Source organism: Carlito syrichta, unplaced genomic scaffold, assembly GCF_000164805.1.
Source record: "Carlito syrichta isolate Samal-C Ts95f unplaced genomic scaffold, Tarsius_syrichta-2.0.1 Scaffold145391, whole genome shotgun sequence".
NCBI classification, from domain to species: domain Eukaryota; kingdom Metazoa; phylum Chordata; class Mammalia; order Primates; family Tarsiidae; genus Carlito; species Carlito syrichta.
The window spans coordinates 3,227-20,866 of NW_007089487.1; the positions used below are offsets into that span (position 1 = coordinate 3,227).

Genomic DNA, 17,640 nt, shown 5'->3' on the forward strand with positions numbered 1-17,640 from the left:
TGGGCGACAGAGTGAGACTCCAACTCAAAAAAAAAAAAAAAAGAAAAAAAAAGATGGGGTTATTGGCTGGGTTCAGTGGCTCAGCCCGTAATCCCAGTACTATGGGAGGCCGAGGCAAGTGGATTGCCTAAGCCCGCAGGTTCGAGACCAGCCCGGGTAACTTGGTGAGACCTCGTCTCTACAATAAACCCAAAATTAGCCGGGCATGGTAGCGCGTGCCTGTAGTTCCAGCTACTTGGAAGGCTGAGATGGAAGGATCACCGGAGCCCAGCAGGTCGAGGCTGCAGTGGCTGGGAGCAGCCACTGCCCTCCAGTCTGGGCGACAGAGTGAGACTCCAACTCAAAAAAAAACAAAAAACAAAAACAAGAACAGTTTAAATGCCCATCAGTAAGAAGAAGTCCATTAGTTGTCAATGGAATATTAGTATGGAAGTTTTCCAAAAACAATGGCTGTTTTAAAGGGAAATCTAATGCTATGGGAAGAGGCTCACAAAACAGTAACCGAAAAGAGCAGGATAAAAAGCGGCCTGATTTCCTGAAGAAACCAGGCCACACAACAGGAGGAACGGCTGCCAAATGTTATTAGCAGAGATTTCTCTATAGATTATAGACATCTGTATCTGATTTCTTCTTTTTCCTTTTACCATAAAACTGCCACTTTTATTGTCAGAAAATTAGTTTAAAAGTTGCTCGATACTTTGATCTACTTTGACACCGAGTGTCACGGAGGGGCTGGCAGCTAAAGCCAGGGTCTGGCCGGGTGCTGAGGAGTTGGGGGGTGGGCGTGGGAGTCTCCTGTGGGGACGGTCTCCGGGCTCTCAGGAGGGCCAGTCGGGAGCTCCCCCTCATTCCCTTGGGAATCTGCTCCTCTGAACTCCGCTTGGTCCTCAGGCTTCGACACAGAGACCCTGCCCCAGTCCCACCCCCCGCAGCTCACCTAGTCGGGATTGTAAGGTGCCGTCGTCGGTGGACGCCATGTCGTTGAGTCTGAGCAGCCCCCGGCCCCTTTCCACCCACGACTGTGAGGTCTTGTCAAAGACAAACAATTTACACTGCATCTGGAATACACACAGCTCTGGGTGAGAGCGGACCCAGCTGCAGACGACCCCAGGAGTCTCCGTCTCACACGCGGGGTCAGCAGACCACGGCCTGGGGCCACATCTAGCCCTTGGTCAGTTTTCTGTCCTGCCCTAGAGCTAGAATGGGCTTTGCGCTTTTAAAACGGTATTTGAATAAAAAGAGAATCATTAAGGAAGTGAACATCAAAACCGTAAGATACCACTGTACGTCCACCAGGATGGTGTAGCCATAAGGAGAGACGGGAGCCCTTGTGCCCTGCTGGTGGGAAGGCAAAGTGGGCAGCCGCTGTGGAAAACAGGCCGCGGCTCCTCCAAATGTTAGGCATGGAATCGCCACATGGCTCAGCAGTCCCACTCCTAGGTATGTATCCAAGAGAAATGGAGCGTTCATTCAGGTTCACAGAAAAACCTGCACATGAGCCAGGGTGGGAAGATCGCTTGAGCTCAGGAGTTCGAGACCAGCCTGGGCAACACAGAAAGACCTCATCTCTACAAAAAAGAAAAGGAAATTAGCTGGGCATGGTGCTTTGTGACTACAGCCCAAGCTATACAGGAGGCTGAGGTGGAAGGATCACCTGAGCCCAGGAGGTTGAGGCTGCGGTGAGCTGTGATCGTGCCACTGCACTCCAGCCTGGATGACAGAGTGAGACTCTGATTCAAAACAAGAACAAAACCTGTACACAAATGCTCACAGAAGCATCACTCATAATAGCCAAAAAGCAGAATCAAGCCAAACACCAACCGGTGGATGGACGAACACAACGTGGTTCATCCCTGCGACGCAATCTTCCTCAGCTCTAAAAGTGGAGGAAGCTCTGACACAGGCTACCACGTGGACAGACCTTTGAAACGTGATGCTGAAGGAGAGAAGCCAGATGCACAAGGCCACGCGGGGTGTGACTCCATTTACACGCAATGTCCGGAACAGGCAAATCCACAGAGACAGGAAGTGGATTTGTGGGGACCAGGGGCTGGAGGCGGGGACTGGGAGCAATTGCTCATGGGACAGGGTTTCAGGGGACAAAAATGTTCTACATTAGATGGTGGTGACAGCTGTACCATTCTGCGAACAGACTAAAAGCCACTCTAAAAGGGTGAGTTACACAGTGTGTGATATCACAATACAGCTGTTTCACAAAAAGAAATCCCCAACACAGACCAGATGTGGCCCTTCACAGATCCCCCTAAGTCAATTTCTCTTAACATGAACAGATCAAAAAACACAGAGTGGGGAAAAAAGCCGCATCACTAAAAACCCTATGGGTACTCTCCAGTTTATAGACACAGACACATGTGTATGTGTCAAGGGAGAGAAAGCAGATGGATGCAGCCCACCAAACCCACCTGACTCGGGTGGCGTGGCCTCAGCGGGGGAGGGAAACAGGGATGGGGATGGTGGGACGGAAATTCGGGCTGCCCTACTAAGACAACACGGGTGCCAGGGGGCCAAGTAATGACAGTTGCCAATTCTGGGTGAGCAGAGAAAGTGTCTGTTACCACAATCTCCATCATTTCCCAAACCATCAAAAGCGGCTCAAAACAGATCTTTCTGCTCTAAAGACAAGGCCACCTGAGAAGCCCTGTGGCACGCTGAGCTCCCCCGAGGGCCCGGCCCAGGTCCCCGAGCAGGCACCGGCACTTACCTGCAGCACGTTGCTCTCCGCCTCCTCCCCAGTGATGACTTCCACCTTTTCCAACAAACACTTCCGTGCTGTGGCCTTGGTGTAGGCAGCTGCCGACTCGGCCAGGGACTCTGAAATGGTATTGGCTAAACAAGATTGACCACTTATTTGGTGAGGGGAGAGTGTGTCACTCACGGGAGACCCAGAGGGTTGGACTGGCCACCCCTGGCTGTGAGATCTGGCATCTGGCACGGACCCTGGACCAAGCCAGGGCACCCAGCCTCGGAATCTGCAGGGAGACTATCTGGAAGCTGCCACACGTGGCCTGGATCTCTCACGCCCGTCCAGGAACAGGAGGACAGCGAGGGACTCTTTCCCGCCTGCTGCCTCGGAGCGTGAAGGAAGAGGGTGACAGCTGGCCCCTCAGCACCCCCCTCGGCCGTGCAGCGACAAGGGCCCTTGTGTTCCTTGGTTCGAACATCTGTCTCTGCTCGCTGCAAAGTCACAGCCACTGCTTCTGGACTGTTCAGCAGCTGGTTCACATGCAGTCATTATTGCTGAGGGGAACCCCAGGCAGGGGCATGGATGGCCGAGTGTCCCCTTGCCACCTGCCACCCCTCACACCAACCTGCAGTGACCCCACAGGCAGGACTGTGACGTACCTTTCTCAGGGGTGGCCTCCTGGGAAGAGGACTCAGACCCAGACTCGGCAGCTGTGTTTTCCCTGTTGGCATCTGGACTGACCTCGTTTAATTTGGGGGCGCTCTGCAGGGAAAACAGGCAAACAGGGAGGAGGGCGTGTCTGTGTGTCCTGGGACCGCAGTTTTGGGCACTTTGCCGCCAACCCTCGACACCACCTCCAGCACCACGAGCGGCGGCTGCCACATGCCACTCATGCACGCTCTGCATGAATGCCCTCAATCTGCCTCGGAGCCCTGCACGTGGCCTCTTAGGCGCAGCTGGGAGGCAGGGCCTACCATCCAACGGGCCCCTGGGCCACATGGGTCATCCCTGTCTGCAGGGCCGCCTGTGTGAGGCCAGTCTTCGACTCCATCATCATACTAGAAAAAGGGCAGTGTGGGCAGGTGGGAGGGAAGCGGGAGGCTCTTTGCTTTAGTACAAACTGAGACAGGGATGGAATAAGGAGGGACGAGGGCAGATCCTCACCACACTCACGATCGACACAGTGGAGCGGTGTGCAATCGGGAAGAGGGGACAGTGCCAGGAGGCAGCAAGCCATTCGAGAACCCTCTGGGAATGGAGATGGCCCTTCGTGCACCCAGGCCTTTGCTCTGGCATGTGGTGACAGGGGTGGAAAGCCACAGCCCTGCTGGCAGGCACAGCTAGCCCCGCCCTGCAGGCGCGACGGCCTTGTGTGGCAGGGAACATAGAGGACCTGTGCCCTGCTGTGCTGCAGCTTCATGTCTGGGTGGGCTGAACTTCCCTGGATCCAGGGGGGTGTGCACTAAGGACTTCTGTCTCATGGCTGTCACTCCAGCTGGCCTGCCAGGAGGAAGCCTGGCCCCTGACTGCCAGTATGGCCCCATGCCTCAAGGGGAGCCTGGCCTGGAATGCAGCTGGCCCTGGTCGCCAGGGAAGAAAGACGGGAAAAGCACATTCAGGACGCCAGCTCCAGGAACAGCATCTCAGCAGCTCTTTTCCCCCTTAACTGCCACCAAGAGCGGCCCCATTCTACACGGACAACATGGCAGCCCCACTCTGCATGTCCCCTTGACCTGGTTGGCGCTGAGAGTCTCTGGTCTTCGAGCACAGTCTCCACGTGGGCACTCACCAAAACTCGCTCGCTCATGTTCTGGCCAAACACAAACTTGTTGCTGGAGGCATCGGTACTATTGGTCGCGTTCTCTAAACTGAAGAGAAGACGTGTGGTGAGAGTGGGGCCAAGTGGGTACGTGGCCAGGCAACTGTGCACGCACACCTCACACACACGTACACACCAGGGCAGAGGGCACAGCCCAAGTGCTGCCCTTGCTATGGACGGGCCGATGTGCCAGCGACAGGAATCCACACACCTCCATGCCTCCCTGTGCCCTTGCAAATATGGACCGTAAGCTGGGCCTGATGGAGGTCCCAGTAGCACGAGGGAAGCCCACATTCCACTCGCTCTGCTGGCCGCCTCCTGACACACGCAGGGGGCGGCTGGGCCACAGGAGGGAACCAACCAGCCGCCATTGGCCCACTCTATTCTGCTCTGGGCATGAGGTCTGCATGACAGAGGTCATTTCGAGAGCTGGGCTGTGTCCTCCACAGGCCCCTGGACAACCCCACAGAACTCTGGTCCTTCTTCCAAGTGTCCATCGAATCCCAGCAAAGCCCACCACCCTGGCCCGTCCATAGCCATGCCGAGTGGGGAAGACGGGAGGGCCCAAGGGTGACCTGGATTCTGACAGGGCTCTTGCCCTGCCCCTCCACTCTTCTCTCCTGCTGGGATGCATCCGGCTGGCTCCTGGCCCAGGTCCAAGGCCCCCCAGCCACCTGCCTTCCCATGCCGAAGCTGGTCGCTGGTCCGAGACACACACCTGGAGCTGATATACTGAAGGAAATAGTTTGTTGCGGTTGGCGTGTCTGAGCTGGGGTGCCCGGTGTTCTCCATGTCAGCCTCATCAGTGCTCTCATTTATTAGCTGGGAACAGAGGAAGCACGTGCTGCTCAGACGGCGGCAGGGGGGTGGGGTGCCACAGCTTGGGCTGCCCTCGGCCCCCACACTGCCTGGTGTGGCTTCGAGACGTGAACCCTCTCGTGTATGCATATGTCTCTGTGTGTGTGTGCACACGCGCTTGTGTGCTGGGGGTGAGACTGGAATCAACACCACTTGTGGTCTTTAACAGTTAAGACACAAAAGAAACTCAGGGAGCCTTTCCTGCCTTGTTACACAAAACCCTCCCACGCTGGCCTCTTGCTGGCATTTCTGTCAACCTCTGTACCAAGAACACAGAACGCTTTATGAAGCTGGTGTTTTAAGGGGTTTATTATAAACATAATAAAAGCATCACTCCTCGAAGGCTTCTTTGATGCCAACTGCTGTGCTAAGTCGCTCCGCATATTAAGTACTTGAATCCTCACGGAGCCCTGAGAGGGGAAGCCCTGTGAAGGGGATGCCAGGACCCTGTTTTCTGAATAAGGAAGCAGAGGTCCAGGGGGTTAATGACCCACGGCTCAAGTTCACCCTTGAAGAAGAGGCTAGCCCATGAACTCTGTCAGACACTGACTCCACCCCAATTTCACAGCAGCTGTACCTCCAAACTGGAGGCAGAGACTCAAGAGAGCCTGAGACCCAGTGGTCAACCCCTCCTCGCTTCTCACCCTTCTCTCTAGAGGAAGTAGAGGCCCCTGAGGATTCATTATTTTGCCTAAAAGTCACAGCAACATCAATGCCTACTTTCACGCCCCTTGGGGGTCTGGACTTCTGCTGGATAGTGGGCAACACAGGAGGAAGCAGAAAACACAAGCCGGCGCGTTTTACACGCTGGAGAGACGCTGGTTTCTGTACTTCAGGACTCCTCCTGTGGCATTACTGATGCCTAAGCCCAGAGAGTTCTCTGGGTGGGACTGTCCTGGGCACTGCAGGATGCTGCAGGCTTCCACTCGGTCCATGCCAGGAGCACCCCCAGTTGACAACCACAGATGTCTCCAGGCACAGCCATGAGGCTTCTAAAGAAGCTTCTTGCCAGCTGAGCTGCTGGAAACACCACAGGAGGCCATTCTAAGCCTGTGGCTGAGAACGGCAGTGCTTCCCAGACCTGAGCTCCCCAGAGTTCTCGCACATGATCCAGAGATGTTGTTCCTGGCTGTTACCAGCCCCTCCCCGTCCCCGCCCCAAATCTCCAGACTAGATCAACATGCCTGGAAGGCAGCTGGGAGGTGACAGATACTTTGCTGCCTGTCAGGAGAGAACACAGTATCCTCAGCTGGGCCCACTTACAAGTAAACAAGGTGATGGTTAACTGGGGACGATTCACCCCTCGTGGGATATCTGGCAGGATCTGGGGACCTCTGTGGTTGTCACAACTGGGGAAGAGGGTGCTCCTGGCAGAGGGTGGAGGCCAGGGATGCTGCCGCCCAGCACCTGCAGTGCCCAGGATGGACCCTCCCAGAGAAGGATCTGGTCCAGGTGCTGCTGGTGCTGAGACGAGGAGACCCTGAATGGAGGACAGAAGGGTCTCGGCTCGCGCTGGAGGCCCCGGCTCGTGTTGCTTGCTTTCTTCTTTGCTACAAAAATGTGAGTGTGTTCCCGGGCTAAGCGTGCTCCATCGCCTTCCTGTTCCCTGTTACCTGGAGTATGGCAGTGTGACGTGGGACATCACCACTGAGTCCCACACTTAGAGTCACTGTAGGGGAGAGCCCTGTAGGCTGGGCAATCAGCGGGTGCTGGGGCAGGGCCCAGCGTGGGAGCGTGAAGAGCTGCACCACCACGCCCGAGTCACAGGACTGCCCGGCCACGCGCTCTTGTTGCCTCCACGCCCTTTTCTTTGAAAGCATCTACTGACTTTCCTGCTGTCCAGCCCAGGGAGGCAGAGCAAATATCAGCCCATGAGCTCACGGTCCGCTCAGCCACGCTCACACACCTTAACTCTGTCCCTCAGGTTCTGCCCGAACACGAAGGCCTGCTGGGCAGCCTGCTCCTTTTTCTCGCAGCTCTCCTCCTCAGAAGTATTGCTGGACTCATTTTTCTGGGGCTCTTTTTCCTATTAAAAATGAAACAAACAAAAAAAACAATCACCAAAGTGACACACTCAGACCAAATAACCAACACGAGTGGTCCCATGCCCTTGTGTCCACTCCACACCTCTCCTCTGGGGGCGGGCCCTGGGCCAAAGAACAGCTGAGACTTGTCAGGGGACTGGCCCTGCCGGGAGTCTGTGCTACATGCTCCTGGGTGGGCGTGGGAGAAGGGCCCTGAAGACACTGTGAGCTGTAGCTCCAGACACATGGGAGTTGGCACCAGAGGAGCAGACTTGGCTACCTAGAGACTATACAGCGGAGACTGGTCCTCAGTCCTGGAGGCCAGTGGGCGCCCAGGCACATGCAATCCTGTGAGGCAGAGGGCCCTGCTGCCCTCTCCACTCACCTCAACTGAGGGGAGATGGGGCAGTTGGACACAGTGCTGGGGCTTCTGCCCACCACAGGGAGCCCAGGGGCCAGCAGTGCCCTGGGCTGTTTGAGCTTTGATGGAAGCTGGGCACAGCCCACCAGAAAGGTGTCAGGGCTCCCTCGGGAGGCTGCAAGGCTGCCTTATTGAGATGCTGTTAATCAACATTTGTGTGGGTCATATTTGTGTCTGATTTGAAAAGCCCTGGCAAGTGGGAAGTTTTCTGCTCAGGTGGACACTGACACAGGAAGGAAACATCACTGCTGGATATACCCAAAAGGCGGTTCTAAGAATCTGTTCTTAGAAACGCCCATGGGGGCACAGAGACAGATGGAATAAGAGGTGCCTGAAAAGCACTTCACACTGGTGGAGAAGTGGAAATGACCCAGATATTGATGGCTAGCCAGGGGGCTAAATAATTGAGGATATAAAATATGATGGGGAAAAAATACAATGCAGCCGCTACCAGAGAGGCAGGTCTCTGACCGGAAATGAAGTCCACAACACAATGATCGCAGGAAAAAACAAGTTGGAGGCTATGGAAGTGTGATTCCACTCTGTAAAGCAAACCCGATCCCAAATGTGTATGTTTATATGTGCCAGGAGAAAAAGCAGGAGACAGTGAACGCAGACGACTGACAGGGCTGTTTACCCGGGACCTCTTAACTGGGGGGAGTTCCACTTGATATTTTATAGGTTTTCCATAGTTTCAATATTTTCAACACAGGCATGACTTTTGTAACTAAACATTTCAAGAGCGAATTCATTTATCTTGTGATAATGGAACTGGAGTTGCTAATAATTCATATGTATTTCTCTAATACTACAAGGTAAAAAAAGCTGCTGTATAATTTGAAAATAAATTTTAAAAGGCTTTTGGACGGATGCTCTGGGAATGTGCACAGTGGACACAAACATGAGACGTTTTCCCAGGAGACATTGTGAAGGAACCTGGCAACGGTTAACTCTGAGAGGCTGGAGATGGCTCCTGACCCCACTCAGCGTCGGCAGTGGCCAGGGAGGACAGGAGTCAAGACACCAGGCCCAGGACTGCTAACTGTATTTCTGGTCCACTTGTCAAGAGTTCAAAAGTTTCTCTGCTGTGCTCCCTACATTCTGCTACTGTGGACTTTACACTGCAGCCTCATGCCTGTTTGAGACTGAACATGGCTTTTAAAAATAAACATGTGGTCAGGCTCGGTGGCTCAGCCTGTAATCCCAGCACTTTGGGAGACCAAGGTGAGCGGACTGCCTGAGCCTGTGGGTTCGAGACCAGCCTGGGCACCTTGGCAAGAACTCGTCTCTACAAAAAAATCAAAAATTAGTCGGGCTCGGTGGCTCAGCCTGTAATCCCGCGCCTTTGGGAGGCTGAGGTGAGTGGATTGCCTGAGCCCGCGGGTTCGAGACTCGCCTGGGCAGCGAGACCTCATCTCTACAATAAATCAAAAAATCAGCCGGGCGTGGGAGCACATGCCTGTAATTCCGGCTATTTGGAAGGCTGATGCGGAAGGATTGCCGGAGCCCAGCAGGTCGAGGCTGCGGCGGCTGGGAGCGGCCACTGTACTTTAGTCTGGGCAACAGAGTGAGACTCCAACTCAAAAAAATAAAAATAAAAATAAATAAATAAATAAATTAAAAGTTAGCTGGGCGTGGTAGCGTGCGCCTGTAGTTCCGGCTACTTGGAAGGCTGAGGTGAAAGGATCGCCAGAGCCCAGCAGGTCGACGCTGGGGTAGCCATAAACGTGCTACTACACTCCAGCCTGGGTGATAGACTGAGACTCCAACTCAAAAAATAAAATAAACACGTTTGGCCGGACGCAGTGGCTCATGCCTGTAATCCTAGCACTTTGGGAGGCAGAGGCAAGAGGCTTGCCTGAGTCCAGGGGTTCGAGACTAGGCTGGACAACTTGGCGAGACCTTGTCTCTACAATGAATTGATAAAAAAAATTAACCAGGTGTAGTGGCATATGTCTGTAGCTTCAGCTACTTGGAAGGCTGAGGTGGAAGCTGGCTGAGGCTGTGCTGGCTGTAATTGTGCCACTGCACTCTAGCCTGCTCAAAAAGAAAACAAGACAAAAAAACACCACACTTGATGCCACAGGAGTCCTTAAAGGGTGGGTTAATTCTAGTCCCACTGGGCCGTCTGCTTCCAGCAGAAACTTGCTCCTGGTTCCTGTGTGCTGAGAGCTCCCTGGTCACTCTGACTGGTGCTATTCCTGGTAGGCAGAGCCTGCAGGGTCGCCTGAGGTGGGACATGTGAATAACAACGTGACTGCAGAAACACTCTGTCTGTGACCTGGGCAGGACCTTCTTAAAGCCTTCAGAAATTAAACTAATAAGCAAATCCCAAGGCCTGTCATCAGTCCCAGGCTGTGTGTGTGTGTGTGTGCGTGCACGCGCGCGCTAGGGGCCTCTTCCTGACCTTCTCAAGGAAAGTACTGGAAGTCTAACCTTGGTTGAGTGACCAGGTAAGCCCTACCTCCTGGGTTTCTTCTTGGGAGCTCCCTCATAGATGGCCCCAACGCCTAAGCCCTACTTAGAAAAGACTGCAAGCCTGCCTCACTTAGTTCACAGGCCCCGTGGGTCAGTGTGTGTCATGCTCATGGCTAGCAGTGAAGGGTAAAGGTTCTGCTTGGGCTCCTTCTGCAGGGCCAGGGAAGTGCATGTGCAGGGAGCCCTGTCAACCTCAGCAGACTAGTGTCACAGGACAGCATGGGCGTGATCTCTGCTGGGGTGCTAGCCACGTGCAGAGCTCCATCCCAGACCCATGTGGAGCAGTGACTTTGGAGCCAGACCTGGGATCCCAGGAGGGAGAGACCCGGAGGCTAGGAGATCACACTGTATGAGAATTCAACTACTGGGGCTGCCCTGCCTGGCAGAGGTGAGATGGAGAGGCACGGCCTCTGAGCTCAACAACTTGAGAGTACACACTTGTCTGTGATGCCAAGAAGGGCTAGGACCAGCAGAAGAGCGATTCAGGCAGATTCCCCTGGGACAGAGCGAGGCCCCTCGGGCAAGGTGTGAGTGCTGAGGTGCTGGTGCTGCCAGGTTAGCCTGCGTACCTGCCAGAGGGGACGCTGGGGGTAGGTGGGCAGGCTGGTCACTTCCAGGTCTCCCTCCAACTCAAAACTGTACACCTGGCCTATGCCCTGTCAGTTTCTAAGAAGCAACAGGGTGTGGAAGTAATCCATAATTCCAATCCAGCACCTGCAGCACGAAGGCAGGAGGGCTTGGGAATGCTCTAAAATGTCATTGCAGGTGACCATTTTCACCATCTGAGCCTGAGCGTCTACAAGGGGAGGAGGGTAGTTTAAATCCATAGGTCACTGAAACGGATGAAGTGGAAAATGAACACACAGATCCAGCCTGGCCTTTACAGGAAAGACATCATGTGGCATGTTACTGTAGCTCCCATTTCATACCCAGCTCTGCCAACCTCAGGAGCAGCCTCTTTATCAAACGTACCTACGTCACTGCAGCTGGGAAGCACATTGCTTTAAGGGCTTTTTCCCCTGCCCTTAAATGAGCTGTTTCTGGGGTGACTCCCCAAGCAAGCTCTATGAACTAGAATGGACACACACAGAGGCATCTCCGAGGGGCTGTCTGGGTGTTAGACACAGAGGGAAGGTGCTTCATCAAAAGAAACATTGCAAGATATCCTTCAGCGACAAATGTTCTTTTGGCCCCAGGGACTCTCCAGAACACAGTGGTTCAGGTGCCCATCAGGCTCCCTCAAGATATGAGGCAGCTAGGACAATGCAGACCCTTTGGCAGATGCTGCCCATGGTGCCCTTCTGAGGAAGACGACCCTTGGCAGCCTAGTAACTTGGTTTGTCAGGTGTGGTTCACTGAGCAAATTGGGAGAGCCTTAAAATAGGCCCATGTGAAATCGCTCAGGACAGGTAACAGTCTCTGGATACGGCAGAACTCTGAGAAGGTCACCCTCCTGTTCACACCGGAGCCCCGTATGCTGCTCCCCCGCCCAGAGCCCACCGACCTCAAGTGTGTGCACGTCGTCAGCAGATTCGGAAGGACTTCTCCTTGCGGGGTTCTCGGGCGATGCTGCTGGCGCTGCCCCCGGGCAGTCTGCTGGGATGCTGACCCCATTGGTGCCACTGCTTGGGACTGTGGGAGGGAGAGAGAGTGGGAATCATGGGTACTCAGTGAAGGCCCCTTCTGTTGTGTGGGCCATGGTACATGTCTCTTTTTTTAAAGAGACATGGTCTCATCACTCTGTTGCCAGGCTGGAGTGCAGTGGTGTGATCACAGCTCACAGCAGCCTTGAACTAGGTTCAAGCGACCCTTCTACCTCAGCCAACCAAGTAGCTGGGACTACAGGCGTGAGCCACCAAGCCTGGCTAATTTTTACGATTTTTTTAAGAGCCGGGGTCTTGCTAATGTTGCCCAGGCTGGTCTTAAACTCCGGGCCTTACGTGATCCTCCTGCCTAAGTCTCCCAAAGTTCTGGGATTATAGGCATGAGCTACAAATTCCTAATTAAGAAACAACAAAGAAAAAAAATAGGAAAACCTCACACAAGTGAGAATATCTTATTTTCTTCTTTTTTTTTTTTTGAGTCAGAGTCTCACTCTGTTGCCCAGGCTGGAGTGCAGTGCACGCTCCCAGCCACTGCAGCCTCGACCTGCCACTTCAGGTCGACCTTCTACTTCAGCCTTTCAAGTAGGTGGAACTACAGGCATGTGCCACCATGCCAGGCTGATTTTTTTGATTGAAGGTAGAGACGAGGTCTCACCAAGTTGCCCAGGCTGGGCTCAGGCAATCCTTTCGCTTCCGCCTCCCAAAGTGCTGGGATTACAGGCATACGCCACTGTGCCTGGCGAGAATATCTTATTTTCATTCCAAAAAGAACTGTGTGATTTTTTTCAGTGATGCTACTAATTAAGAAAAAACAAAACAAAACAAAACAAGAAAATACATTGGGAGAACAAATCATTTTAAGTTTTATAAAATTAGTTTTACTAATGAAGTTTTCACGTACTTTTTTCCCTAAGTAGTTGAGTATATGACACACACGACTGTAAATCTGGCTTTGATGTTTAGTGTTAGATTAAAATAATGTCCCATGTAATTAAGAGTCTTAAAAAACATAAACCGTTTCCATTGTGTGGGACGCTGAGTTGCTTCTAATTAATTACAGGGAAAAATCAAGAGGACAAAAAGCTCATGAGCACTAAGAAAATTAAGGACCAACTGGGAACCGCGGCACCTGCCAACGTGGCACAGTGCACCCGGTAGTTATGCCTGAGATGGAGGTACACAACTGAGCGAAACCACTCTTCCTGTCCCTAGATGACCCAGGAAGCGCAAGGCTGACATGTTATCTGCACACACACAGGGACAGACCTCCAGGTTCCCAGGAACCAGCTGGCTTTATGAAGTCTGAGTGAACACAGCACTTTCACCCACATGACCACACTCAGCCAAGAGCTGCGGGGAGGCTGTGGAATCACTCCTCACTCCTCCTCTGCTGAGGCCCACGAGGGCCAGGGCTGGAGGGGCCAGGACTGTGGTTGATTTAAAGGATCATCTTCCCGTGCTCTCTGTGTCTCTCGATGCATTCTGCAGTCACCTGTGTTGTGACACTGCAGACCTGGGCACGACTTCGGAACACCCTACCCTGCCGCCTGAGCCTGGCGCTGTTTCTTACCGGTCTGGGCCAGGGCCTTTGGCTGCGGGGCTTGTAACACTGCTGGGCGAAGCACGCTCCGCTGCTGCTCCTTGGGCTTCTGGCTCGGCAGACCTGGGAACAGAAGCCGGCTTTCCCAGGGTCCAAAGCCCGAGGGCCCCTGGTGGAAACCAACACTTTCTGCCTCCAGGTGCTTTAAATGCTGACCCCTGCAACCCATTTTGTGTCCCTTGCAGGCTAGATTTTTCAGGGAAGCACTTCTCAAAAACCCGAGGTCTTTTCTTTATAGCCAGATGTGCAGATTCTAGCTATTGTTATTTCTATATGCCATTAAGTGAAACTCCCATGGAACCGATCACGTCTGTGAGTTCATCTAGTTAGCAAGCAGAGCAGTGTGACAAGAGGGGTTGGAGGACAGCTGTTCTCCTAGAGCTGGACTCACAGTCAAGTGCAGACGGTGAGGGGAAAGCAGTTAACTCATGGGCGGCTCCCCAGAGACTCAGGGCTCTGCTTGAGGCCATACAAAGGCACCCCCTGCACCTGCTTTTCAATAAAGCCACACTGAGGAAATCCCTCTGCCAAATGAGGACGTGGCAAGGACCGAGGACCACGAGGGGCTGTGTCCTGCCTTGTATGGCTTCCGCCAGCCTCTCAACAGTCTCGGCAGCTCAGGTCTAAGCCCGCTCACTAGCATGGCTGCTGGCATGCAGCTGCCCTGCTTGCCGGGGCTGATGCCATGGCATGTTGGGGCCAGAATGCTCCGGAGACAGGCTGAACCCACTGTGCTGTGCTGGGCATGGAGCCTGCCCCCACGCTATGGCTGCCGCCTCTTCTGAGTGCACAGAGCTCACAGGAAGGTGTCTCCATCTCCCTGAGCAAATGCCTCTCTATAAGCAGCTTTCCAGAGCTCGTGGATCAGGTCACAGGCGACCTGTCAAGCAGGCTGAGCCTGTGGTGTCCCGATGCAGCTGGGCAGGGAGGCCTGGAGAGGTGTCGAAAGCCACTTCCCCACCCCCGGGAGGCGTGCACCTACCTGCGCTGGGTGCCTGGCCGTGGATCAGCGTCGGTGGCTTCAACCGGAACCCACTGCTCCTTTCCTCTGGAAGCACAAGACGGCACGTGAACAGCAGGCCTGCCTGGCTAGGGGGCTGGTCAGGGGAGGAAGGGCAGGAGAGGATGCCAGTCCCGGCCTTGGTGACCCAGCACCTGGAGAACCAGAGAAACTGTTTCCACGGCCCAGTCAGCAGGGCTGGAAGGCGGCTGGGGGAGGAAAGTGGAGGGGCCCTGGGCAAACTGTTGACACTGGGAGCCAGCATGAGCCCCTGCTCCCCAGGAGCTGCATGTGCCCAGGAGCTGAGGCGTGGATGTGCTGGGCTTGCAGCACAGAGAACATCCGGGAGCCACGGAGCCCCGCTGCCCTTTTCTGTGAGACCTGTCTGCAAAGGACGCGTCTGTGGCCGGGAAAAGCAGACATCTGGGCCACGAGGCACATTCCTGTGGTGAAAGGTCAAAGGTGGCTGACAGTGAGCTCACCCCTTCCTTCCAGATGTGCCCACAGGGCGTTGCCTCATCATTCAGTGAGGCAGGAGGCTGGGTACCCCAGGACTGAGTCCGAGTGACAGATACACAGAGCAGGAGGAGGACTGCAACGCCCAGGGGCTCCAGCGTGGCTCGGAAGACTGGCATTGGCTCAGCCACCTGTCCTCAAGGTTCTCCCAATCTGTGTGTCCTGGCGACTATGCCACGGGGCAGGGGGTATCTAACCCACGACAGGAAGGGCTGACCTCAAAGGCCTGTGACCCAGGCAGGTGTTTCTGCGGAAAGCACAGGACTGTGGTGTCACAGCTCCTGGAGGTGGCCCTGCTTTTGTGCTGAGGTCCAGCCCTGTGAGGTTGCAGGGCACAGGATTCACAAGCAGAAATCAACTGTGACACCAGCAGCGAACAACTCCCAAGTGAACGTAAGAAACCAATTCCATTTACGATGGCACCAGAAGGAATACAACACTTGGGGATACATTTAACCAAAGAAAACTATAAAACACTGTCGGAGGAAATCAAAGGCTTAAAGAAACGTAAAGATACCCCCAAAAGGTCACACACTGTCTGATTCCATTTATATGAAATGTTCAGAACAGGCAAATCCGTAGACAGAAAACAGATGGGTGGCTGCCAGGGGCTGTGAGTGGGGTCAGGGAGTGACTGATAATGGGATGGAGTTTCTCTTTTGGGGTGATGGAATGTTCTAAAATTAATGTGAAGGTTGTGTGACTCTGTGGATATACTAAAAACCATTCAACTATATATTGAAACAGCACTGACAACAAAGCCCAAAATGCCTCACCAGACTTCCAGATCTCAAAATCGAACCAGAACTCAGAACGAAACAGGAAGGTCCCTCTCCTGCTGCTGGTAAGCTGTGCGCTGTGACTGGTGATGCAGGAATGGCAAGAACTCTCCTCACGGGCCGGACCGAGGGCGGCGGGCCCGGCAGGCTGCCCATAGCCTGTCAGTGGGCTTGGTGCTTCTCCCATAACAGAGCGGTCATAAAAACCAAACTCAGGAGAACCAGATCCCACAGGACGTGGGGAGAGCCACTGCCAGATGTGCCTTTTCAGAGGAAAATAACTCCGCTTCCAAAGCGCAGCGCTCCTCAGAACATGACTGGCGATTTAGACACATTTCAAAATTTGAGGTCAAATCCACAAATTAGATGATTTCTAGAAAGCCCTTACAGCTGGCTTCTGCCCTTCTCTGCAGCCCACGTCGGCACGGATAGGAGCCTGGGCTGCCCCACTCAGCAGGGGTGGAAGGAGGCCTGGCTAGTCCTGACCTGCCAGGAGTGCTGGGACCCAGAGCCCGGCCCACTCTGCAGGCACAGACAAGGTGCGTTGCACTTCTCATGGCAGCTGGGGATTCGGGGACACAGGGACTCAGAGCAGCAGGCAAGTGAGCTACTGGGCCAGTCAAGCTCTGGAGGCCCCCATCTTGGGCCTCAACTCCACCAAAACAAGGGTGGTCTCTTCTCACTCCTTCCAGAAACTCGCTTTTGCCATAACACAGTCAGGCTGGGCTGCAAGTTGCTGCTCATGGCCAGAGCCTGATGTCTACCCACCACATGGCCCAGGGGCCCACGGGACCTGGAGGACCCCGGAGAGGAAGACACTAGACGGGGAAGCAGGCTGGCCCCTGTCTGCAGGTGTTTTCCGCCTGCCTCAGAGGCCCCAGTGATGTCTGAGGGAAGCAGTGCTCAGCCTGAGGGAACCCCTGACTTAACCAGGTTAGTATATTGAAATGAAACCTGGTGTGCGCCACATGTTGAGGATCCAGAAGGCAGCCTGGCTGGGGCTGGGGTCTGTGTGAGGATGATGATGGTCAGGGAGGGGAGGGAGCCATGTGAGACACGCAGGGGGCAAAGGGAGTCGGGTTTCTTAGTGCCAGACAAGAGGGTGCTAGTAAGGGGGAAAACGTTCATACCTAGACTACAGTACTTTTATGTGTTCTCGCCCAAGACCCCAACCTGGATCTATTTGCCAGGAAACGCAGGACAGACTCAAACTAAGGACATCTACCCAACTGACCTGTCACCTGCAAGGTCACAGAGGCAAGGGAAGGCTGAGGACGCACTCCTGGTGGGAGGAGAGGGCTACGGGTGTGAGCCGGGTCTGAACTATTTGCTCTCAAGGATTCATGGGGAAGACTGGGGAAAACTGGCAGGGGGTCTAGGTAAAAGAACAGAGATGCGCTTTGTAATTCTTCTGTAAGCATTAAGGTTTTTAAAACTTAAAGCTCAAAAACAGAAGGCAGCAGGCAGAAGAGGATGTGACTTTCGCTCTGCAGAAATGCTACGCGAATCGAACACAGCTCTGCCCTCCCTCCCACATGGAAGGGTACCGGGGCCTCAAACCAAGGGTGTCGGGGGCTACAAAATGCCAGCCCTGCTCCTGAGACTGAGGAGAAAGATCTGGGGGGGAGAAAGGAAAGGGAGGTGGTCACCCACAGACCTCAGAAGTGGCCATGAGATCTGCAACAGCTCAATGGCAGTCTTGGTGACTATCACCTAACTCAGAAGCACAGGCCGGTACACATCTTCTCCGCAGCAGACCCTGTCCCCACTTAGTGCCAGACAAGAGAGGGGCGATATGCCAGGAAAGCAGGAAGGAAGCCTGCTAGCCCTGGGTGGA

General features: G+C 54.2%; 1 protein-coding gene across 1 annotated transcript in view; it reads right to left on the bottom strand.

The window, feature by feature from the left end:
- The window catches only part of RANBP3 (RAN binding protein 3), a 59,030-nt gene that overhangs the window by 2,310 nt on the left and 39,080 nt on the right, over positions 1 to 17,640 (bottom strand). The window contains exons 7-15 of the mRNA XM_021708750.1: positions 14,491 to 14,556; positions 13,479 to 13,571; positions 11,809 to 11,936; positions 7,288 to 7,407; positions 5,242 to 5,345; positions 4,494 to 4,572; positions 3,364 to 3,466; positions 2,723 to 2,832; positions 938 to 1,058 (exon numbers count right to left, since the gene is read on the bottom strand). Coding sequence (XP_021564425.1) covers positions 938 to 1,058; positions 2,723 to 2,832; positions 3,364 to 3,466; positions 4,494 to 4,572; positions 5,242 to 5,345; positions 7,288 to 7,407; positions 11,809 to 11,936; positions 13,479 to 13,571; positions 14,491 to 14,556 — 924 coding nt within the window. The remainder of the gene's footprint in view (positions 1 to 937; positions 1,059 to 2,722; positions 2,833 to 3,363; positions 3,467 to 4,493; positions 4,573 to 5,241; positions 5,346 to 7,287; positions 7,408 to 11,808; positions 11,937 to 13,478; positions 13,572 to 14,490; positions 14,557 to 17,640) is intronic.